This window comes from Pteropus alecto, unplaced genomic scaffold (assembly GCF_000325575.1).
Source record: "Pteropus alecto unplaced genomic scaffold, ASM32557v1 scaffold78, whole genome shotgun sequence".
Taxonomy (NCBI): Eukaryota; Metazoa; Chordata; class Mammalia; order Chiroptera; family Pteropodidae; genus Pteropus; species Pteropus alecto.
In genome coordinates this window covers 14,536,910-14,560,351 of record NW_006443124.1, presented here as the reverse complement: position 1 = coordinate 14,560,351, position 23,442 = coordinate 14,536,910, and the positions used below count along the sequence as shown (strand labels likewise).

Sequence of the window (23,442 nt, the reverse complement as noted above, 5' to 3'; positions counted from 1 at the left end):
GTGAGGGGCATACTCTGAGCCGGAATGAGTGAGTGGAAAGGCTACATCAGTGCTGTGCTGCGGGATCAGCGTATCGACGACGTGGCGATTGTGGGCCACTCGGACAATCGCTGCGTGTGGGCGTCGCGGCCCGGGGGCCTGCTGGCGGCCATCTCACCGCAGGAGGTGGGTGTGCTCACGGGAATGGACCGATGCACCTTCCTGCAGGCGGGCCTAAGCGTAGCAGGCCGCCGCTGCTGCGTCATCCGAGACCACCTGCTGGCTGAAGGCGACGGAGTGCTGGATGCGCGCACCAAGGGGTTGGATGGGCGCGCCGTCTGCGTGGGCCACACGCCGCGCGCACTCCTCGTGCTCATGGGCCGACGGGGCGTGCACGGGGGCATCCTCAACAAGACGGTGCACGAGCTGATCCGCGGGCTGCGCACTCAGGGCACCTAGCAGGACTGCCAGGCGGCAGAGGAGCCAAAATAAAGTCAGACCTTGGCTGGCAGACTCATCCTTCCATGGCGTGGTGGAGAGAGGGGGAGGTGCTGACGAGGACACCATTTCCTGGAAGATCCTTGCAGGAGGGTTACCTGGTGGGGATTGGATCCTGAGTCTAGAGGCTTCCCAGCCTCCTGTGTTTCAAACACTGCCCTCCCATGGGTGCCCTGCAGGGGCCTCTGACCTGATTCTCCAGGCCGGAGTTTGGCGTCCTTGGTGCCTTCCCTGTGTCCTTGGGACACAGCAGTTGAGCAAGTCCCAGGGAGTATCTCAAACTTTCTAGCTCAATCCTGAGCATCCTTTCCCACAAGACTTTCCTCACATCTGGGCAGGACAAACAGTAAAGGGAGTCCTCTCCCCACCCTCCCACAACCCTCCCCAGGCTGGAGGTCAGTATACTTCTCAACTCCTCCATTTGGCAGGAGGAAGCACTAACAAGGATTGTGAGTAGGTAGCTCCCCCAGCTACCAGTGTAGGGCTGGTAGCTGGGTGAGCAGCCCTGGGGCTTTCAGCCCCTTATGTCTCTCCCACATACCTCAAAGGGGGTGGGGTGGGGGAGTGTCCAAGACCATCACTACTGGGTCTGGGCCCTACAGCCTTCCTGCCCCCTTGAGGTCCAAAGTCTCCAGAGATGTCCCTGGACTGGAGGGTGAAACTTTGGTACCTCCCACCCCTTGTCCCTCCCTCTGCAGGCCTCGCCTGGGGTGGTGGGAGGCCATAGAGGAAGAGGAATTGAAAACTCAAGTAGGTTTAAACAAGGCCTGATTTATTGCCAAAGATAGAGGACAAAGGTTGGAGGAAGGGTGGCTGGTCCCCACCCCCTGTGTGTTGGGACACAGGGCATGGCCTCTCTTGCCCATCTCTACCCTACTGGTCCCCATCTCCAGGGGCCCTGACAAGCCCTTACCTGTCGCTTAATTTTTAGAGAACCGATCTTGTCCCAGAAAGGAGGGAGGGAGTCAGGGAAGCAAGAGGAGACTGTAGGCAGTCAGCCTGGTGGGCTGGGGGTGGAGGTGCAGAGAGTCCTCCTGACACTTGCCTTGGGGGTGGCCCCAGGCCCTGGGGACAGGGCTTCCTGGGAGTCTGAACTGTGGATTGGACTCATTAAGGCAGGGCCAGGTGGATTGTTGTGGTGAGCTTGCAGGCTGGCTCTTTCAGGGCACAGTGGGCTGTCTTTGGCAGGGGGAGAGAATGCTTCTGAACCCCAAACCCTGGTCTCTCCTTCCCCCCTAGACAAGTACAAACGACTTCCAAATGCATGATGAGCTTAACTTTTTTTTAAATCGGTGTTAGGAAAGGGGGTTGTAGTGGTGATGCAGAAAGCAGGGCGAGGATGAGGAAGATGGTGTTATGGAAGAGGGAAGGTGGCAGGGAAGGGATGAGAATTCAGCCAGTGACTCAGACATCATATCTATACATGAGCAAACAGCTGCAAGTTACATACTCAGACCCACCCTTACTCCCACCCAGCCCAGCCGAAGTTGTGTGGATACAAGGACACAAGCATAGGCCTCCAAAGACATGTGTAAAGGACAGGAAATTCTACCCAGCCCGCACAGAGCCCCCACAGGTGTACCATCATATACATATATTTAGGCTGACACACAGGCTCATACACCAACTCTTGGCCACACAGCCCAGACCTCTGAGGACCAGCACAATGACAGGCCCATGCCCAGAGTACACAGGCACCCCTCCACCCTTCCACCCCAGGGACCAGGCACAGGCCTTTCTCCACCCCAAGTGGCAGTCTGGGCCGAAGCCTAGAGGTGGGTGGCACTGTGGCGAGCAGGCAGGGCTAGGCGGGGGGAGGGTGTGGCAGGGGGCAGCTCCTCCAGGAAGACCCTGGCGGGCAGTGGAGGTGAGCGGGGCTCAGGCCTGGCACAGCACAGGGTGGCGCGGGTGATGAGGTGGTCCAGGGGCTGCAGGGAGTGCATCCAGTGGGGCAGGAAGTCCCATGTCTGCAGCCACTTGGGCAGATGCCGGGGGCTGCGACTCTGCAGGATGCTGATGAGCACCACGAAGGCCAGCAGGGCCCCAAAGGGTGCTCCCACACCTACCATGGCCTGCCAGCCTGCCATGGAGATACCGAACACCAGTGAGGGCAGCAGCAGGAAGCACAGCAGGAGGTAGAGGACAGCAAACCAGCGGTACTTGGCGGTGCATTTGCCCAGCGCCTTGGCCATGCGGATGGGCAGGCGCAGGCAGGGCACTGGGTACCAAAGCAGGATGCCCGAGATGTTGAAGAAGAAGTGGCAGAGGGCGATCTGCAGGGGAGACAGTGGAGGGGCCAAGGTGGGCTCCAGCCATCTCCTGAATCAGGCCGGCAGGAATGGATAATAGGGGCTGCCTGGTATGGGCAGCAGGAAGGTCACCACTTAGGGCTGTTGTGCCTCCAGTAAAATATTGAAACACTTCTGAGCCAGTTGGCAAATAACTCCTGCCCTGAGCTGTCTGTGTCCCCCTCATGGACCCAGGAATTCCCCAGCAGATGCTGCCCAAATCCTTGTTAGTTTCTGGAGGCCTCCTGTTGGATCTGCACCCTGGCCCCAGCTCCTGGCTTGTCATTATTCCTTTGCCCCCTAGAACAGCAACCCCTCTGCCATGTGTCCCCCTACTCATCCTTGATCCCCCAGACTGGGCCAGGCCCCTCTTATAGCACCCTTTCCTAAGAGTGCACAGCCTCGCTGTTTATTGGTGTGATTCTGAGTTGTGTCTCCCCGGTAGATGCCAAGGTCCTGAAGGTGGGGCCAGCTCTACATTGCCATATGGTTGCCAGAGAGCCTGGCACAGTGGGTGGCCCCTAGGTAGGCAGTTAAAATGATTTGTTACACTGTCCCACCCTGGGGCAGCCCACGCCCCCATGCCAGCCAGTCCCACCTCTGGCAGGGTTACTCTCCAAGTCGCACCTGGAAGGCGCTGGACAGCTTCTCCCGCGGGCTGGCCAGTGCAGCCAGGATGGCCGTGGTGGTGGTGCCGATGTTGGAGCCCAGAGTGAGGGGATAGGCGCGTTCGATGCTGATCACACCCAAGCCTGGTGGCACAGGGGAGGAGTGGTCTCCCTGGCTCCCCCCTCAGCTCGTTCCCTACCAGCTCCCCTCCCCGTAGCATGGGCACTCACCGATGAGTGGAGTGATGGCTGAGGTGAACACAGAACTACTCTGAACAATGAAGGTCATGCCGGCACCCACCACCATGGCAAAGTAGCCTGTGGCCCAGGTGAAAGGGGCTGGGAAGTCTGCGAGGAAACCCATCCCAGTAAGGTCAGTGGGGTCGCGTTGGGAGGGCAGCAGGGACCTTCCTTGTGAAGGAGGTCTTGGATGCCAGCTTCCAAGTGGGACCTTCTCAGTCCCCTGCTCAACTGCAGTGGCTTCTACTGGTCTTGAATTAAAGACGCTCCTCAGTCTGGCTCCATCATGCTTTTGTCTGGGCTGTTCCCTCTGCCCGGACAGCCTTCCCACTCCTAAACATTCATTCTCAGGGCTCAGAGCAGATATCACTGCTGCTGGAAAACCCTCCCTGACCCAGCCCTCGGCAGACTTTGTTTCTCCCCACTCTGAGCCCCCTTCCAGCGTCGTTGTACAGCCTCCGCTTGTGCCAGACAGTATACTGAAAAAGCTCAGAAAAAAAGCTTAAAACAAAAAACAGATGGTGTCACTCCCCTGCCCCCAATCCCTAAGTGCACCCATTATCCTGAACGAGGTCCAGGCTCTCAGCCATCCTCTGGCCCTGTGATCTGCTCTGCCCTGCCTCTCTCAGACTCCCTCGCTGATCTCCCACTACAAACCTGCCCACCTGGTTCCTGCCTCTGAGCCTTTGCACTTGCTGTTCCCTCCACCGGGAAGGCACATCAGCCACATCTTGACTCCTCATTTAGGTCTCCGCTCAAGTGTCACCACCACACAGAGGCTGCTGACTGGCCTTTGAAAGCAGCCTCTTCTGTACTCTGTTTTGTTGCCATTTTTGCTTTCTTCTTGGCAGTTAGTTACCTTTTTCTCTAAATGTGCCCCCCCGCCCGAGGGCAGGATTCATCTCTATGTGCCTCACCTCTGCATCCCCAGCAGGTACTACACCATGCTTGGTGCCCTATTGGGGCTTGATGACTATTTGTTGATTGAATCAAACAGTGGCCTCTGAGAATCTCTTTAGAGCCACCTGATGGAATGGGACCACAGCCAGAGGCAGCCACAGATACCCAGCTGTCAGCACCTCAGGGGCCTAGAGATCTCCCAGTCCAAACTCTTCTTTGCTCACATGGGGAAACTGAGGCTCGGAGATGATAGGGCTTTATCCAGAGAGGCAGTAGCAGGACTAAGGGAGGTCTGGAAGGTCCAGCCCTGGGGCCCGCCCTCCCACTGCTTGAGCTCACCGGTGTTGATAACCTTCTGAATGACTTTGGCCACCTGGCCCTTGAGCAGAGAGTTGAGCATCTTGACAAGGAGGATGAGGCAGGTACACAGGAGCACCAGGGAGCCAGCCAGCAGAATGAGCCCCACAGCCAGGTCTGGCAGCCCCGTGTCCACGAAGATGTGGTTGCCTGTTAGGGGTGTGTCAGGCTGCTGAGAGTTGATCCCCAACCGGCTCCCAGCCCCCCACCTCTGCCACCCTTTTGGGCTCAGAGCCTAAGCCCCGCCTCAGTCTCCTTAAACCTCAACAGTAGGCCTGACCCAAGCCCAGGAGCTGGGCTGGTTGTCAGTCATCCTTCCTGGGGCTGGTAGCAGCAGTGACAGAGTGGGCCAAGGTCCTACTTATGCCAGGCTCTGCCCCTGTCAGGCCAGACCTCTCCCGTGCTGCAGGCACTCACATTTCTCCATGGCGGCATTTCCGAGGGTCTGGCTGGTATTGACCTCTGCCCTAGGCATGGGGGTGGAAGCCTAGATTAAAAGAAGAAGGACAAAGAAGTTTGGAAAATGCAGCCTGTGTGTAGGGCTCAGATGGAGATTAGGGGGAGATGAGGAGGTGGGGGGATGGAGATGGGCGTCCTGGCTACGTGCCCTTGGGCAGTCTGTTGCCCTCTCTGAGCCTGCATCCTCTGCTAAAGAGATGGGGTGAAAATACCTACTACACAGAAACCGGCCACAGTCGGCCTCTGAAATTCTGCCCTATTAGTCCACTCATCTGGCTTTCTTGGGGTCCGCAGAGGCCTCCTGATCCGGTGGCTTCTTGTCCTTGTTTCTCCCACCTCCCCTTGTCATGGATGCTGCTGAACATGATTCTCTTCTCCCGAAAGACTTCCCCGTCTTTCATTACCAGTCCCTCTCAGTGCCCCTCTTCTGCAATGTTCTTGCCTCATCCTCTCCCCAGAGGCACCTGGCCCAAGTTTCATTTTCCTCTTGTTCGATTCCTTATCTGGAGAGAGTCGGGCCCAGGGGACTACTGGTAGACAGAGGGTCCAGGCTCCACATCTCTTCCCTCCTCCACCTACTATCTGTGAAGTGAAGGGGGGTCCTGGGGAGGCCCTCCCAATTCAGAGGGCCCAGGGCCAGGCAGGGAGCCTAAGTGAAGGGCTCAGGCTGAGTGTGGAGGTGGTAGAAGGAGCATGCTGGGCCTATGGGAACAACGGCTACTCAGCATCGGGCCACTATCACTGTCCAGGGATAGAACCCAGGATGGCCAAAGGGCCTTACCCTATAAGAGAAACCACGATTCTGTAGTTTTAGGTAAATGTTGTAAGTGTTCTCAATCAGTAAATGCTGGCGACCACTTTTACAGTTCAATGAAGACCAATCTGGGCTAGAGACCGCTAATTTGTAGCCTCGTTGGGTTAAGGAGTTATATTTTTAAATGCAACCTGGAGTGCCTTCCCTTTACCCCAGATCCCAGCAGTGGAAGGAGAAAGTGGGCTGGGCTTGGCTGAGGAGCCGCCATCTCACAGACGGGGAATGGAAGGCACTTACTCCCAGCGGCTCTGGCAAAATGCAAGAGCCACTACCTCTCCCGTGTCCTCACAAACACATTCTGCCTCTTCTGGGTTCTGATACGGGTGCTAGTTCCATTCTCCTAGGAGCTCTGCCTCCATACTCCTCTGACCTCCCCTAGAGCTGAGGATAGGGGCTCAGATGGGTCCTGGCACTTGGGCATTACAGCTCCTTTAGGTTCGATTCTAAACTGGGTCATTTAAAAAGTGTATGATAAGACATGCTTATGGCCCCTGGCTTGAAATCAAGAGTTTATTTTAGTAGCATGTGTTCCCTTGAATGGGGCAACATGCTGGACTGTGTTCCCAGCTGGCCTTGGGACACTCACAAGCCTTGCCCCAATTGCAGGCCGAGAAACCAGGAGGAAACAGTCTCTGATGGGCCCAGTTGTAAAAGCCGGTGGGCCCAGTGGTAGTAACTGCTATGCAGGTGAGGGACAGAGCCAGGTGTGAGGGACAGAGCCAGGTATGAGGGACAGAGCCAGGTGTGAGGGAGAGAAGCAGGTCTTTCCCGTCAGGCACATCCAAGTTCAAATCCTGCGTCATATACCAACTACTTTAGGCATGTCATGCCACCTCCCTGAGCTTGTTTTCTCTAAAGCAGGACATTAAAAGAGCTGTTAAAAGGTTATAGGAGAAAACATGTGTGAAATGCTCACCAAAGGAATTAGCTTATGACAAGTCTTTAGTAAATAATGCCTCCAAATAAGGACAGACCTTTCCCTCCCTGGGCCCATCCGGAATCACAGATTGGAAGGGTGTGTGTGTGTGTGTGTGTGTGTGTGTGTGCACGCACGCGTGTGTGTGTGTGTGAGATTGACTTCCTAGGTCAGGATCAGTGGCTCCTGCAGATCAATGTGCTTGAGGGTCTTGGCCCTGTTGGGGAGGAGCTTGGTGGACCTTCCTAGGGGGCCCGGCCTGGAGCCCTAGGAGGCAGATGACCCCCTAAAATGGGTGGCTGCCTGAACAGCCTGTGCCCCACTGACCTACCCCTGTGCTGGGCCCAGAGTTCTCTCGAGGGAGGGTGGAGGATGATGGGGCCTTCGGAGTCTCACTCCGAGATGGCAATGCCGGAGCAGGGCAAGGGCCAGAGCTTGACCTTTCTGCCTGGGGCTGTATGGCCCTGGCTGAGCTTGGTGGGGGCGTCCAGAGACTGCAAAGGGAAGGAGGGAGAAGGTAGAAGCTCCAGCCTAGACAAAGAGCTAGCTGGCCCAGGGTCTGGGGCATACCCCCCAGATGTGTCCATCCCTCCTGGGCCTGGGGGCACGGTGGGGGTGGGGCAGAGGAGTGGGAGGGGGACACGGTGGAGGTGGTGAACTCTGCGGGAAGAACAGAATGAATGCGCCTCAGACAGCTGTGGGCTCAAATCTCTGACGAGCCACTTCCAGCTACGTGACACTGCATCAAACACATAACCTCTCTGGGCCTCAATGTCTTCTGCAGCATGAGGTCCATAAGGCTACTCGCCTCCCCTAGGGATTAGTTATGAGGAATCTTGGAAGAGAGAGTGGGGATTTAAATGCCTGCAGAGCCACCTCAAATTAAGGAGGCACCTTTGAGGACTAACCGAGATGATTCAGCTCACAGAGAAACCTTGGGCTCCGAGAATTCTTCCCCTGGTGGGAAACTCTTAGGATGTGAGCCTGCGCAGTAGTCTCCCCTCCAGGGGAAGGGGAGCTCTAGGGTCTTTGACTCTAGAAGCAGATGGAGAGCGCTGTGCCAGTAGCGCCATCTGGTGGTGAAGAGGAGAACGCCTTAGCGTAGCACCGACCCTTCCTGGAGGGGGTCTCTGGGTGGCTATGGTCGCCTGATGGCACTCAGGTATGATGAGCAGAATGGGAATGGACACAAATGGTGGGACACCAAGATGGTGTCCAGAAGAGGCAGAGAGCTGGATATTCAGAAACACAAGCTCCAAATTCCACCAGGATTTTCGTCCTGCCTCAATCGCATGGACTTGGGCAAGCCCCTCTCAGCCTTAGTTTCCTCATCTGTGAAATGGGATGTAATAATCCCTGCTTCCCAGGTTGCAAGTCCTCAAAAGATGCTGGTGAAACCAGGCAGGTATGGCTGACAATCCACAGCGTGACCACAGAACGAGGTAACTCCCAGGACAGTGTCAGGCCCACAGAGTGCCATTAAAACTGCCTCTGTTTTTTCTTTCGCCATCTGGGCAACCTCAGACTCCCAATCCTCTCCATGGTGCTATGATTCCCTGAAGACTGTTTTGAGTGACGTTGGGTCCAGTTTGGTGAAAACTGGAGGCAATGGGGACAAGTTGGAAGGGAGCACAAGGAGATTCCGTGGCCAAAACAAAACTCAAGTCTTTGGTGCAGGAGGAGCTGCCAACACATGTCACCTCCCAAGAATGAGCACATGGCTTCATGAGCCACGTTCCCAGAGACTGTCCCAGAGAGGGTAAGAACAGGGAGCTCAGATCCCGCCCATGGCTACTCTCCAGGTGGACAAGACTGTTCATCCTTAAGGGAAGGGTCTCCCGGGACAGCTGGGATGAGAAACCAGTGTTCAGGCGGGTGGCAACTGGAGCAGTGAGGACAGTCACAGCCTAGTGACCTTGGGCGGGTTAGTTCATGTCGCTGAGCTTCAGGTCCCTCTTGTGGAAGATGGGATGCTCGTGTCCACCTCACCAGCACTGCATGAGGATTCCATCAGGGGAGGGTGTTCGGTGGTGCGCGCTACAGAGGGACCTGCTGGATGCAGGTGGGCAGCGGGTTTCAGAGCAGCGAGGAGAAACACCGTGTCCTTCTGTGGTTTGTTTTTTGTGAAGATCAAAGTGTGCAATTTCTCCCCCTCCAGGTTTTGCTATGAAGTGAGAGGATTGTGATGATGTGAAGAACTTGGGGAGTGCCCCGCAAGCCCGTGAGAAGGTGGAAGTTGTTAGAGAGGTCACAAAGTCAGCATAAAAGCTTCCTGTGAGGGCTTTTTGATGTCAAACTGCTTTGACACTCAGCAGGGCTGAGCAGGAGCTGTGTGCTGCTCAGATGAGAGGGAACCTCGCAGGGCAGGTTGAAAGACTGTTCTCTGTTCACACTGGGAAAAAGGCTCAGTGACAACAAGTAGCAAGTGGAGATGATGAGGAGGAAAGGCCTGGGCTTTAGGTTTCCTTACACATTGTTCTTAGTTACTTCTTGTATTTTATAATCAAGGGGTGGCAAGTACTGCAGATACTATGACTTTGATGAAGCATTTTTCTATTTATGGCTGAGTGAAAAAGTGTGCTAATTGCCTGCTTCCTTGTTACCCTGGTGTAAAGGCCGGTCCGTGAGCGTCCAACTCATCCAAAGACATCTTTATTCCAGGCAGTAGAAGCCAGGAAGCAGCAGAAACAGTGCAGAAGGATAAAGGGACACACACCTGTGGGAGTCTCCAGGAAGGAGCTCGATGTTGGCACAACGAGCTGTTGCGTCTCCAGTAAGTTCTCCATGTGGCCTGCTTGTTCTTATACATTCTCTCCCTGCCTCCCTCCCCACATTACTTGGGGCCCCAAACATGGCAGGGCTGACTCATTAACCCGTTGGTACCCCAGTGAGGAAGAGAGAGCCTTGGACAGCGAAACCTGTGCTTGGGGCCCTGACACGACAGTACAAACTCCAGCAGTTTCCTCGCCTCTCAGAGCCCATTTCTCTACCGGTGAAACCAGAGAGTTGAGCCAGATTAGTGGATCTTGCACTTGAGCATGGAGCAGACTGAGAAGGCTTTTACTGAAACAAAGCGGCTGGGCTTTCTTCCGATTTAGTAGGTGGAGGGAAGGGCCAAATACTTTGCACCTCTGACAGGTTCCCAGGTAGTAGAGGTGCCGCTGGTACATACATTGAGAACCTCTGGGCTAGAGCTAAAGCTGGCGTGAGAGTGGGAGGAATTAGCACTGTCTGCCATAGGTGCAGACTCACAGTAGAAGTACCACATATTTGCCCTCTAGACTAATGATCTCTGCGGCCTACCTGGAGCATTTTAAACACTGACAGTCAGCTGACTGAAGAGGAAGTTTTCTCACCTGGGACCAGACCTAAGACTTACCTCCATGGGGTCTGGGTGGCACCAGATCCGTATGAGACTGTGGTTCCTCAGGGACTCATCACCGGTGGCAATGCTGGTAATCACGGACTTGTCCAACTGTGGGCAAGACGTGGGCAGGGGGAGTGAGAGGGGTCCTCACTGTTCCCCAGCCCCCATCCCATGCCAGCCTCGCCCCCACCTGGATGATGAGCTTAGTGAAGGGCTCCGTGATGATCTTGAGCAGGTCAGGGGCATCTCGGCCACCTCGTATGTTGAAGCAGGCCACCACGAGTTGAGTGACATGGTGCAGGTACCCGGTGGCAGCCTCCAGGGGCAGCAGGACCAGAACTGACAGCCAGTTAAAGCAGTCATGCACGGTGGCCCCCGCGAAGGCCCTGGGCAGGGAGGCTGCGTTGCAGAGCAGGCTAGAGCCTGGATGCGTTCCCGCTGGGGCTCCCTCCCCCAACAAGCACAGGCCCCTCACCACTCTACTCCCTCACCGCCGGAAGTCAGTCCTGTCCCCTGCCTGCATCAAGGCCACAATGGTGTTGGTGACGGAGGTCCCGATGTTGGAACCCATGATGATGGGGATGGCAGAGCTCACCTCCAGCACTGGGAGAAGAGGAGACCTCTTAACTAACTGGGAGGAGGCCACCCAGCTCCTGGTCCCACACTTTCTGCCATACCCACTATCCACGCCCCGGCCCCCAGCAGGCACTCCTGCCATGCTGCCGATTCTGCCCAGCCTCTGTGTCACAGGTACGTATGGGCACATGCTGTGTGTTTACTGGTATGTGCACCCACGTGAACCAATGCACATGCACTGCACATGCACGTATGTGAACATGTGTAGGGACACGTGTATATGAGGGTGTGTGTTCTACATGCAAATGCATACCTATGCTAATGTGTGCACACGTATACATGAGACTGATGGTCAGTTTCATGTGTCGGCTCGGCTAGGCTATGGTACCCAGTTATTCAATCCAACACTAATTTAGACGTTGCTGTGAGGGTGTTCTACAAATGTGATTCGCCTCTGCAATTGTTTGACCTTAAGTAAAGGAGATCAACCTCAGTAATCTGGGTGAGGCTCATCGAGTGAGATAAAAGGCCTTCGGAGCACCACGGAGACTTCCCTGGGGACGAAGCAATTCCACCTGTGCCTTGCAGTATGGGCTGCTGCCCACGAGTTCCACCTGCCCTTCCCAAAGGCCTGCCCCCCAGCTTTGGGTGTGCCTAGCCAGCCTCACAATCATGTAGGCCAGTTACTTGCAATAAACCTTGCAGGTTCAGTTTCTTTATTTCTATGGTTCTGTTTCTCTGACTGATAGAGTGAGTAACCATGTGGAGGTGTGGAGGTGAGCCTTCCTAGGGCCGTGCCCCGTTTCCAGCTCCCAGGGCATCTGTCCAGGCTGAGACTCCCGGCCAGGCCTTGGAGGACAGAATGGGAGATACCAGAGCTCTGCCCTTTGCCCTCAGTCTCCCGTCCCCACTCCTGTTCCCTGCCCCCCAGTCCTGCCATGGCCTCCCATGCCGCCCCCACTGGGCACATCCAGCTCCCCACACTTTCCCTGACCCCGGCGGGCCGACTCACAGCCAGAGGAGACCATGCTGACAATGATGGATGTAGAGGTGCTGGAGCTCTGTACCAGCACTGTCACCAGGATGCCCACCACCAGCCCCGCCACCGGGTTGGACAGGATGGCGTTGTCCTTGAAGATGTCGCCAGCCACCTTCCCTGGAAAGCATGAACTTGCGTTGTCTGAGGCCCTTCAGGGACCCTTCCTCAATTCCCTCTCCTAGACCTACCTCCGGCCAGCTGGAAGGCTGAGCTGAGCACGTCCAGGGAGCAGACGAAGAGGTAGAGGAAGGCCAGCATCAGGGGCACCTTGAGGAGCGTCAGGCCAGCCTGGTGCAGCTTCTGGGCCAGCCCAGGCTCTGGAGATGGGACAGCCATGAGTACAGCAGCCAGCGGGCTGCAGCAGTGACTACTGATGCCCTGCCGCCCCCCACCTAGGCGCACCTGGCTTCTGCTCCTCCTCCAAGGCCAGCTTGGGAGGCCGGGGGTCGTGGCGCTCCAGAACCTCCCCGAAGGGGCAGCTGTGCTCGGCGAGGGCCATGGGGCCCAGGCTGGGGAATGCATAGGCGGAGGTCCCTGGGATCCTGTGCAGGACTGGGGAGGGACGCTGGTCAGGGGTTCCCAGAGGCCCCAGGTCCCAGGGAGGTTAGGAGAGGTGGGTGGAGGGTGGAGGCCTCTCCCGGCTGTGGGTGACCATGGGCAAGCAGGGTCTGGGGCTGGAGGAACACTCACCCTGAGGGCTGGGCACATAGGCAAAGGCTGCCCCGTGCATCATGTGCCCCCCACGGACTGGGATTGGGGAGACAGCAGGGCTCCCCAGCCTGTCTCCATAGGTCATCATCCTGGGCACACGCTGTGGGACCTGCGGCAACACTGAGTGACAACTGCTATGTCCCAGAAACTCACACACACAAACATACACACCCACACCCACACTCACATACTCACTGGCACAAACATTCATGGTGTATGATCCCAAACACACACCCACAGAAGGACACATTCCCCCACACGCACCCAGGGACACACACTCAGGGAGTCAGCACAGATTCAAGCATTCATTCATTCATTTGACAAGGATTAATTAAGCATCTACTCTATCCCAGGCACTGAGATAGATGCTGGGCTACAGTGGTGACTAAATACAGACACAACTGCCCCCAGGAAGCTCAAACTGTAGTGGGGAGACAGATGTCCATGAAATAATCTCTCAAACAGATGGAAAATGGCAATGGGGACAAGTGTTCTAGTGACAGATATGGATGCCTATGGTGAGGTGGGCTCCTGGGGGAGGCTAAGAGGGCCTCAAGCTGAGGGGACTGGAGGGGAACGGTCAGCAGGAGTTGCTGGAAGGAGAAAGGCACGTGTGTGGAGAGGAGCCTAGAATGCCCTGCGGCTGGAGGGGGCCAGGGAACACGCTAGCAGAGGCTGTAGGTTTGGGTTGGGCTGGGCCTCACAGGAGGAGTTTTGTTCCTTCGGAGAGTGGAGAGCAGCCTTGGACACCTGCCCGATCATGGGACCAGCTGGGCATGCACTGTCCCAGACCCCAAGCTCCTGGGTTTCCCCTCACAAGTGCAGTTTTTCCTCCATCCAACTCCACCCCTAATAATAAACAAACCCTGCCACCAATCTCCCATGAATGAGGCTCAGAGCAGAATGGGTTTAGGTAAAGAGGAGCCTCCACCCTGTCCCCAAGTCGGGGAAGCCCAGGCTTGTTTTAGGCTCTCCCCCGCCAAACTGCCCCAGGAGTTCTTGTCTATTGAAGGGAGAGTGCCCCAGTCTGCTTCAGCAATCCCCCCCAACATTGTCCTAAGGGTCCTTGGCTGTGTGGTGGGGGTAGGGTTGCCAAGTTGAATTCTCAGCCCTAGAAGAGTATGAGTCCTTTTTACTTTGGGGAGTGAGCCAGGCTGGGCTGGGACTGAGATGTTATGGGGGCAGGAAGAGGAGATACAGTTAGGACAGAGGTGAGGGGGCTGGGCGATGGGCCATTTCTTATTAAAAGTTGGGGATGAGTTTGGGACCAGGGGGCCCTGGGCTCACCTTGGGGTTCTGTGTTTCGGCTCCTGCTCAGTTGCTCAGGGAAGTCCTAGGGATCTGAGGAGAAGCTGGGACCCTTCTCTTTATATCCTTGGGTCAAGGGCAAAGTCCCTAGAACCCTAGCTGCACTCCGTCTGTTCTGTTCCTCAATTAACCTAACCCCTAAGATTCCTTCTAGTTAATTGCTAATCCTCAGCTCTGCAGGGGGAGTCTGTAGTCAGGCTCTACCCTCCCCGACACAGTCAACCCAAAACACCACCCAGACCCAGGGAGGACACAGTTACATCCCCAGCCCCCAGGCAGAGACCCTGAAGCTACTCAGGCATCTCGTTCCCAGAGTCCCCAACGAGATGCCGTGGGTCCAGCCCCTTTCCCTCATTCTTGGCATGACCAGACTCCCCAGAGAGTGATCCAAACATCCTGTGGTCTTGCTGTACATCTGGGTGTCCATAGTTCTGTGTGTCATGGTGGATGTTTGGGGAAGAGAGAGTTTGTGATGGAGGAAGTAACAGGAGACAAACCAGGAGAGACTGCGTAGTGTGAGATCTTGGAGCGTCTCCAATGCCGACCACAGATCCAGAATGTGTCTAACAGAATGTGAAGCCTTTGGCCAGACCTAGAAGGGCCGGTCTGCATTTTAGAATGGTCCCTCTGGTGGTGGGGAGCAGGGAAGCGGGTAGGGTGCGTCACAGGGAGCAAGTCTGGAAGCAGAGAGACCAATTAAGAAGCTGATGAGATGGTCCAGGTGAGAGATAATGAGGTCTGAAGCAAGGTGAGAACAGGAGAGATGGAGAGAATGCAGTAGAATTGGTGATGGGGAGAGTGGGAGGGAGAGGAAATGTATGACAGTTGGGTTTCTGGATTGGGAAGCTGATGATGATATGAAACCCGGAGGGGTCTAAGGAAGAATTTCAAGGGCTTGTTTCCTTTTCAGGGATTGTGATGTCTGAGTTGGGGACCAGATTCACAGAGAGATGAAAAGGAAGCTTCTTTTAAACTAAAGGATCATAGTTTGATCACATCCAGCAATGGTGGGTTCCATTCAAGATCTAGCTAGGCAATTGTCTGACTAACCTGCCTAACATTATCCACTCATCCACCCACCCGTCCGTCCATCCATGCATGCATGCATGCATGCAACCATCCATCCATACACCCACCCAGCCACCCAGCCACCCAGCCACCCAGCCACCCAGCTGCCCAGCCAGCCATGTGTCTAGCCATCTATTTTTAAGCACATTAGTTGAGTTCCTACTCTATGCTGAGCCAAGATTGGCAAGGTCAGCTTCTTTCCTGGTCCAAGCAACGGTCCAGTCCCTGAGTCAGCCTGAGTCCTGATCCCTTCACCTATAAAACAACAATGAGCTCAGCCTTTTCCATAGGTTATGGAATTCAATGAGATAAATGACCCACTGGCTTTGTGCCTAGAACAGGGTCCCTCAGTGTTTGCTCTCTTCAAGCTCACAGGCCCTTTTCACTGTCTCCAAGGTGGCAGAAGCATCCTGGCCATGGACACAGCCCCACCTCCTTTAGATTCTCAGTGCTGTTTCAGGTCCACAACTCATCATGGCTCACCGCTACCCTCTGATTGCTCAGGGTCCCCTGAGCTGCAGTCCTACTCGACATTGAACATATTTTAGGGTGACACAGACCCAGCCTTTCTCCATCAAGGAAGACAGACATTTCTGTAGTCTTCCCTTTAATGTGATAAAGGTTAACTAGTTAGTGCTTAATATGTAGAGCATCGTGGCGTTGTCCACGGGGCAGTGTCCAAAATGGACTTGCTGTTGAAATGGCTAAGAGCAGAGAACACAGCAAGACTGGGTTTGGATCCCAGCTTCACCGCATCATGGCTGTGTCAGTTTAAATCACAGAACCCACGGGGGAGAAAAAAGGGGTGGGGGCAGAGGTGCTGGCATTGGTTTGGTAGAGTGACCGTGAGTCCTGGTTTACCTGGCTAAGTCCTGGTATGACTGTCGGCCCAGCATCCCCTTTCACTCTGAAAAGTGCCCTGCTTAGGACAGTAAGCCATATAGTCTTATGGCTTGTTCTGGAAGATTCTGCGAAACTGAGGCAGGGAATCAGCCAACTGGTTCTTACTAGAAAAACCTCCATTCACAGCAAAAGGGAAATAAAAACAACCCCACTTCTCAGAAACATCGCTGTCACATTTACAATAGTGCCTTTGTCTTTTTCTTTCAGTCCGGATTTTAAAAAATTTTTTATAAGTTTATTTGAGTCAAATTGACAACATACTGGGAAGCAAGATCTTGAATGCTTCTGAAGATGACAGTTTTCCGTTTCTTTTATGCCTTTGGAGTTAAGGAGGGATCTCTCTGCCTTTTTAACCCACTTAGGATTTCATTGTCTATGAAACACTGCATCTCGCTCTTTATTCATCCACCGTCATAGCATCATCTATCGTTATATCACAAGCCTTGTCCTGTGTCTTCACACTCAGCACAGATGCGGTTCCTTAGGGTTGCATCACATTCTGTCATGAACCTTAATTTATGTAGGAGCCCTCTGGTGTCCTGGAACCTCTTTGATCTGGAGGGAATGATTTGGGTAAGGTTGCGGTTCATGAATAGGCGGGATGGGTATCGCCGAGCCCGAGAAATGCAATCGTTACTGAGTTCTTGCGTTGGGATCATCCTTGGGCTCAGACGCCCTGTTAAAGTCATACTAGGGATGGGTCGGAGGCTGTCTGAGCCGGAGCACCCCCACCCAGGAGCGCCCAACCCCCACGCAGGGTGTAGAGACTCCAGACCACAGGCCCTGTCCCCCCACCCCAGTCTCCTGCCCTACTCAGACCCTGGTGCTCCTCGTGAAGAGGGTGCTTCTCCTTCTTAATAATATTATAATCTTTGACGGTTTTGTCATCTCCTTTCTCTGCTCTCATGGAGCTCAGAGGTTAGTGGGGGAGGCAATTATCAATCAAATCCATCATAGGAAATATCATTGCAAAATGACATTTTGCAATGGACTTATGCATTCAATATATTCCCCCAAACTCGGGGGATAAGGTGGGGCTGCCATAGCCCTAGGAAAAGCCCCAAAATGTGGAGCTGACCAGTGCTGCTTCCGGGACTCCTGAGAGCAGAGGAGAAGATGGTCACACTCCAGCCCTAGGCCTCTCAGCCCCTCTGCTCATTTCAATCCCCTTCCTGCTCATGGCCTGCCTCTTCCCCATCTATGACAGACTCTTGTTTGTCCCCCGGAACGGTGACTCCTGCCCTGTCTGCTCACGTGCACGCTGGGCCTGGAGCCTGGGTGGTAGGCGGTGTCTCACATTGAAAAAAGGTTTCCAGGAGGAGGAACAGTCTCCGAGGGGAGATGCCAAGATCTGTCTGTGCCGACAGTGTCTGCGGGGCCTGTGGCATGAGCAGTTGGATCTGCGGGTCTGAAGCACACGACGTGCTCCTTACCCCACATGGGGCCTTCTGCATGTCCCGACCTCAGGAAGCAGCATGTGGTCCATGGCGCTGAAAGTGGAGCAGACGTCTTTGAAACGTCCTCCTCCTCCACCTCCTCCTCTCCAATCCATCACCCAGTTCTCCCGGTTTTCCTTCTCTAGGAGCTCCAGGCCACCATCTCTCACCTTGGTTATTGCAATAGCATCCCAAATGCTCTCCCTGCTCTGCCCTTGCTCCTCCTAATCCAGTTTCCAAAAAAGCAGCCAGCTAGCCTTTCAAAATGCATTTCTCATCATATCACCTCTCTCTCTTTTAAAACCTGCCCTTGCTAGCCTCTCAGCATAAAGACAGCATCTGTCACAGCCTGGGGGCCCATTGTGACTTGGCTTCCCCAGTGAAGCCATCCCCCAGGGAGAGTATGCACAGTGAGGAGAGCTGGGGCCCAGGGCTGAGCCCAGAGGGGCCCCCACATTTCCAGGAGGGCACAGGAAGAGTGGCCAGCAAGGGAAACTGAGATCCCGCAGCCAGGATCAGGATAAAGAACAGAGGAGCAGATGCCCCAGAAGCTAGAGTCGCCATGTTTCGGAGAGACGCCTGGTCAGCTGGGTCTGCTGACATGGCAGGTAATTTGAGAACAGAGCTGATTTAGTGACTCAGAGAGGCGTCTTGGGCCAGTGCTGGGGGAGGAGGCAGCAGATATCACGCCAGTGTCTTGGGCCAGTGCTGGGGGAGGAGGCAGCAGATATCACGCCAGTGTGAAGGTGACAGGCCGACAGATACTGAATTTTGTCACAGCAACACAAACGATTTTCCCAGGGGCGGCATGGCTGCTGAACAGAGAATGACACCAAGAACAAGCTTGCGCATCCAGGAGCAGAGCAAGCCGTGGAGGCGGGAGCAGTCTGCTGTTTCCTCAGTTCTCCATCAAGATTCATTGCTCCTTAAATACATAGTTTTCTGAGGGTGAATTTTCTACAGGACTTCAAGTTTGGGGATAATCAAGGGAGGAAAAACTAACATTCTAGACCACCTGTCCAGGAACTGGATTTTGGGGAGAACTGGCTAATGAGCAGAGTAATCCCACAGCAGGGTTCCCCATCAGCACAGTTTGAGAACTCCTGCCTCTTCTCACCAACGTGTTTACTTATTCAACCAACATATAAGCCCCACTGAGTCAGCTCGGTGCTGGGCACTGGGAATATGGCAGTGAGCATCTGTCCCAGCAGTCAGGCCAACACGGTTGCACACAAACACAGTGGAGTGTGCACTGCACACATGGACACACATCCTCTCTGATCTGTGGTCAAGGCAGCCCTTCTCACCCGTAAGCTGGGTGACATCGTAGGGACCATCCACTACTTCCCTTTGGGGATCAGAGCAATCCCTCCCCTGGCCTTCTTGACTTTGTCCTCTCTTGGAGAGGCTGGACTTCAATCTGAGCTGCCCTGCACAGAGCAAGCAGGGCCCTGAGAAGTCCCAGTCAAGTCCCACCTTTCAAGGCTACATTAGAGCCTATGGGGCAGGGCAGGGCAGGGCGGCTGACCTGAGATTGTCCTGTCTCTGTTTGGGGGATGAGTGCCCTGGGTAATAATTAATTCTGGTGGCCCAGGCGCCAGTCACTCATTGACTGACGAGGCCAAAGTCTGTGACCAAAAGAGCTGAAGCTCCTTCAGGCTTTTCTCAGAAATCACCTCTTCCCCTGCAACTCCCTTCCTCATGTTGCTCCAGCCCTCTGTCCTTCATGCTGGCCCTGGGGACCAGGCCTGAGCATGAAGCTGTGGATAGCACACTCCCAGACTGTAGTCCCAGGCTCCAGCTCCTAGGTTTCAGACCTGAAACTCTGAGATCTGGCCTAGTCTTCAGATCCTGGGCTCCAGTTTCTGGAGTGTCCTCTCTGGTGTGGCCTGCAGTGGGAGCTCTAGGCCCTGCCCCTAAATTCTCAGGTCGAAGCTCTGGGTTTGGAGTCTTGGTTCTGGGTTCCTTCAGCACCTCACTAATGGGGTAAGAAGATGGTTGCCTCCTTGCCTAGTGGGGTTAACCCTCCCCGCCTGTCTTAGATGGCCAGGACTTCACCCTGGCAGCTGGCACTTTGGGCTGGTCTGGAGGTGGGACACTGGTTCCACGGTGCTTACCCTTGGCTTCTGCCTCTGCTCTACCCCTGAGCCAGTTCTCTGGAGACAGGAACTGAGATTACTACAGAGCGCCCCTTACCCAGACTCTGAAGGAGTCACAGGACACATACACATGTTAATGTCCCCAGATCTTCTTGGATCCCCCCAGGACTAACAGGGACAGGAACTGGTATCTCTGGTGGTTGTGCAGTGGTAAGGGCCTGCATCCAGCCAGGGCTGCATCTGAGTCAGTGTAACCCTGTGAATCTTCCTCCCCACTGGGTCTTGGTTTCCCTGTGGAAGCTGAATTCCAGCCTCTAATCCCCCAGAAGTCAGAGTCACCTGACCACCAAGACAGGCCCCCTGCGGGGTGCACCTTGTGCTCACCCACGGGGGTGGGGGTGGCTGCCCAGGGAGCAATGGCCTGCAGCTGCATCAGCACTTCTAGCCAGGCTCCAGTTGAGCAGCCTCTGCCTCTGCCTGCCCCGACCCTGGCCCAGAGCTGAGGTCACTGTGTGCCTTACACTCACCCAATGCCTGTCTCATCCCATCCTCTTCCCTAGCCCCAAGGCCATTAAGTGGGGTTGGGGGATGAGATTCTCTCTCAGAGGCTTAGAGCCACACAAGCTTGGGCCCCATGGTTTCTTTGAGGAAGTCACACCTGCTGGCTCAGCCTGCATCCTCTGTAAGAGGTGGGTATTGTAGGCTGCAGAGTGGATAGCAAATGTGTGCTCTCTCCCTTCCTTCCTGGGACGCTGGGTGGACTCCCCACCAGGCTTCCCGCCTGGTAGGGTGTGGGAAAGCAGCTCCGTGACCTTTCCTGATCACCAAGGAATCCAGCTCTCTTCAATGGCTTTGAAACACTGCCCGTGGATTGACCAGCTGAAGCCCCTTGCCCCTGACCCAGGGCCTCGAGGGATTCTGGGAGCACAGAAACTGGAAGGAGGGAATCGGGTATCCCTCGGCCCAGGGTTGCTGCAGGGGACCTGTTGGAAGAGGATCACAGAGAGGGTTGTGGTAGAGGAACACACCCAGCCAGCTAAAATGGGCCTCCGGGGTGTTGTGCTGAAGCACCCAAAGGAAGAGCTGGGTTCTACTTTTGTAGAAAGAGATGGCGGGCCGGCAGTGACAAAGAAGCGGCCTTGGGAAATTCTTTGTGTTACGATTATTTTTAATTGGCAGCTGTTTTAAAAAGTAAAGCAAAAATTACTTTGATCACAGCCCCCAATCCTAGTCTGTTCCCTGTCTCCTGTCAGTTTTGCATGTATCCTAGAACATTCTCTGTCCTTCCTATATACTTATAAGTGCCTACGTGTTTGTGGTTTGTATAAAGGTCTCATGCCATTTGCATTGCACTGCTTTTTTTTTTAATTGAACACATTTTGGAGAACTTTCCACATCAGGACACACCGTACCCAGTTCCTTCTCTGCTGTGTGGCATTGGAGAACACGAACACACCATCGTGTGTTGTGTCACCCGACTTCTCATCACCATCCACGTTTGGCTGTTTGCCAGTGTTCAGGTCATAGACAACCCTGCAGGGATGGACCTCCTCCTGCCTGGGAGTGAGTGACTCTCTAGTGGCACTGCTGGGGTCACATGAGGTGTGTTTTTAATTTTTAGCAACAACTCCCAAACTTCCCCCGCCCACCCCAGAGTAGCCATATTAATGTCTACTCCCTGAAAGGTCCTTGGCTCCCATCAAGGATTTTTTACAGCATCTGGGGTGTGTGTCCCTGAGGCAGACCTTCTGAGTGCTGGTCAAGCTCTGGGGATGATTCCTTACAAGAGCCTGGGCCGGCCACTTCCCCTCCTGCAGCCGTGGTTTCATCCCCGCCAGGCTGTTTTGTTGTGAGGACAAAAATGAGGTAAAGGATGGAACATGCCTAACTTGGGGACATTGGTAGATGTGAATTGTCCCCTTATAGGGGCTGATCTCTAGGGAGGTATTTCCATGTGACCCATGACCCCCTTTCTCATGGGGCAATGTCCTTGGTTCCTGAGAGTGACAGGAATCATCACTAGGGGGCTGCAGAAGGGTGGGCTCGGTCTGCAGGATCTGCCAACTTGGAGAAGACATCTCATCTCTCACATGGTATCCCCACCTCTCTATCCTGGGGCCTGGAAGGGTGTCTCCACCTGCGGGGAGAAGCCCTAGGCTCAGCAAGTGTGAAGGGGTTCTGCAGCTGATCAGACAAATGACATGGGCTTGTCTCCCTCCCTCCATCTCTGGCTAGACTGTGACCCTGGTGTTATGTAGTCCCCTGCTCGGGACCCCCACTTCCCTGCTGTCCCTGCATCCTTCACTGGGACTACCTGAGGCTGCAGATCATTTGTCAGCCCCATTAGGCCAAGGGGATAGAGAAGTGACTAAGGGGGATGAGGTCCCTACCATCAGGGCACATATATCATATTGTCTGCAAATGAGTATAAATAAGTAATCAAAATTGTTACAGAGTGGGCTGAATGCTGTGAAGGAAAATAACTGGATAGGCTGGTAGAGAACAAAGTTGGTGAGCACTTCGCATAGGGTGTCTTAGTTTGTTTGGGCTGCTACAACAAAATGCCAGAGACCGGGTGGCTTATAAACAACAGAAATGTATTTCTCACAGTTCTAGAGGCTGGAAGTCCAAGATCAGGGTGCCAGCATGGTTGGGGGCTGGTGAGAGCTCTCCTCCAGGTTGTAGACAGCTGGCTGCCTCGTTGCTATGTCCTCACATGGTGGAAGGGGTCAGGGAGCTCTCCGGGGTCTCTTACAATGGCACTAATCCCATTTGTGAGGACTCTACTTTCCTGTCTTAATCATCTCCCCCTGGCCCCACCTCCTAACATCATCACACTGGGGGGTGGGATTTGAACATATGAATGTGGGGTGACACACGCATTTAGATTACAGCACAAGGTGATCCTGAACACTCCTCTCAGGTGTTTAAGCCAAGCTCTTCAATGAAGCAGGGCTTTTGTGGTTGCAGATCTTAGAAACCCCATGAAGAGTAACAAGTATACGCATATCAGAAGAACGTATTGGCTTGCCTAATGAGGAAGTCTAGGAGTGGCTGACTTCCGGCACGCATCAATTTAGGTGTTTAGATACTTTTGTCCGGAATCTCCTTCCATCTCTTAGTCCTGTGTTGCCATCGTTTGCATACAGGTCCTCTCTCTACTGGTCCTATCTGCAAATCCCTGGGAGATGGTAGAAAATGACCAGGACTGGGATTCTGATTGGGTGAGAGGATCATCCCTGAACCAAACTGATTGGCCAGGCCTGAGGCATGAGGTCAACCAGCAGAGCAACATGGAATATGGGGCAGAGGGCTGAAGACCCCTCTCCCAGGAAGGTTTGGCTTCGACTTCTGGAGAAAGGCATGGTGGGCCAGCAAACCTCAGTCTCTCCCAGGAATTTCAAGGATGAGGAGCCAGTTACACGATGGGGGTGGTTGGGGGAGCTCCTGGCAGAAGCAACAGCAAGTGCAAAGAGCTGGAGCGGGGATGAGAGCTCAACTTGTTTGAGGGGGTCAGGAGGGCCCCTCAGTCCCCAGATACCTTCTCCAAGCTCCTGTGACCCCTTGCTTCCTCTGACGCAGCACCAGGACTGAGTCTGGCTTCTCTGCCTGCAGGCTGGGGCTCTCCTTCTGGGAGACCTTCCCTGCTGCCCCTCCCTGTGTGGGGTATCCCTTGCTCCCTAGAACATGTCCCCTACAAGGTCTTCCATGCAATGGACTGCAGCCATGTTCGCAGAGACACACTCAGTCCCCAAAAGAAGCAGAAAGCAGTGATCCGACACTGCTCAGATAAGACTGAGGAGCAACACGATGACACCTGGCAGAGGCACAGCTCCCCAGAGGGGTCCTCCCCTTTCCCCGCCTCTCCTTCCCTCC

General features: G+C 54.6%; 2 protein-coding genes across 2 annotated transcripts; one reads left to right on the top strand and one right to left on the bottom strand.

Moving 5' to 3' along the window:
* The first annotated feature begins 11 nt into the window (after window positions 1-11).
* On the top strand, window positions 12-454 carry PFN3 (profilin 3). The gene has a single exon (XM_006923204.2). It carries the CDS (start codon window positions 25-27, stop codon window positions 436-438), a length of 414 nt encoding a protein of 137 aa, XP_006923266.1. The 5' UTR covers window positions 12-24; the 3' UTR covers window positions 439-454.
* A 1,583-nt stretch (window positions 455-2,037) lies between these two features.
* Window positions 2,038-14,081, bottom strand: SLC34A1 (solute carrier family 34 member 1). The gene is made up of 13 exons (XM_006923203.2): window positions 14,040-14,081; window positions 12,732-12,872; window positions 12,444-12,593; window positions 12,230-12,358; window positions 12,015-12,158; window positions 10,918-11,029; window positions 10,617-10,812; window positions 10,439-10,534; window positions 5,288-5,357; window positions 4,853-5,020; window positions 3,605-3,721; window positions 3,393-3,517; window positions 2,038-2,750 (listed from the first exon to the last, which is right to left on the bottom strand). Exons 2-13 carry the CDS (start codon window positions 12,838-12,840, stop codon window positions 2,247-2,249), a joined length of 1,920 nt encoding a protein of 639 aa, XP_006923265.1. The 5' UTR covers window positions 12,841-12,872; window positions 14,040-14,081; the 3' UTR covers window positions 2,038-2,246.
* Window positions 14,082-23,442: the final 9,361 nt, after the last annotated feature.

What these genes read in the sequence shown, in the direction of transcription:
- PFN3 (XM_006923204.2), top strand. Translation starts at nt 25, where the DNA reads ATGAGTGAGTGGAAAGGCTACATCAGTGCTGTGCTGCGGGATCAGCGT.
- SLC34A1 (XM_006923203.2), bottom strand. Translation starts at nt 12,840, where the DNA reads ATGATGACCTATGGAGACAGGCTGGGGAGCCCTGCTGTCTCCCCAATC. An exon ending in CTATGTGCCCAGCCCTCAGG is followed by an intron (nt 12,594 to 12,731) that starts GTGAGTGTTCCT and finishes GTCCCTCCCCAG; the next exon opens with TCCTGCACAGGATCCCAGGG. An exon ending in AGCCTTCCAGCTGGCCGGAG is followed by an intron (nt 12,159 to 12,229) that starts GTAGGTCTAGGA and finishes CATGCTTTCCAG; the next exon opens with GGAAGGTGGCTGGCGACATC.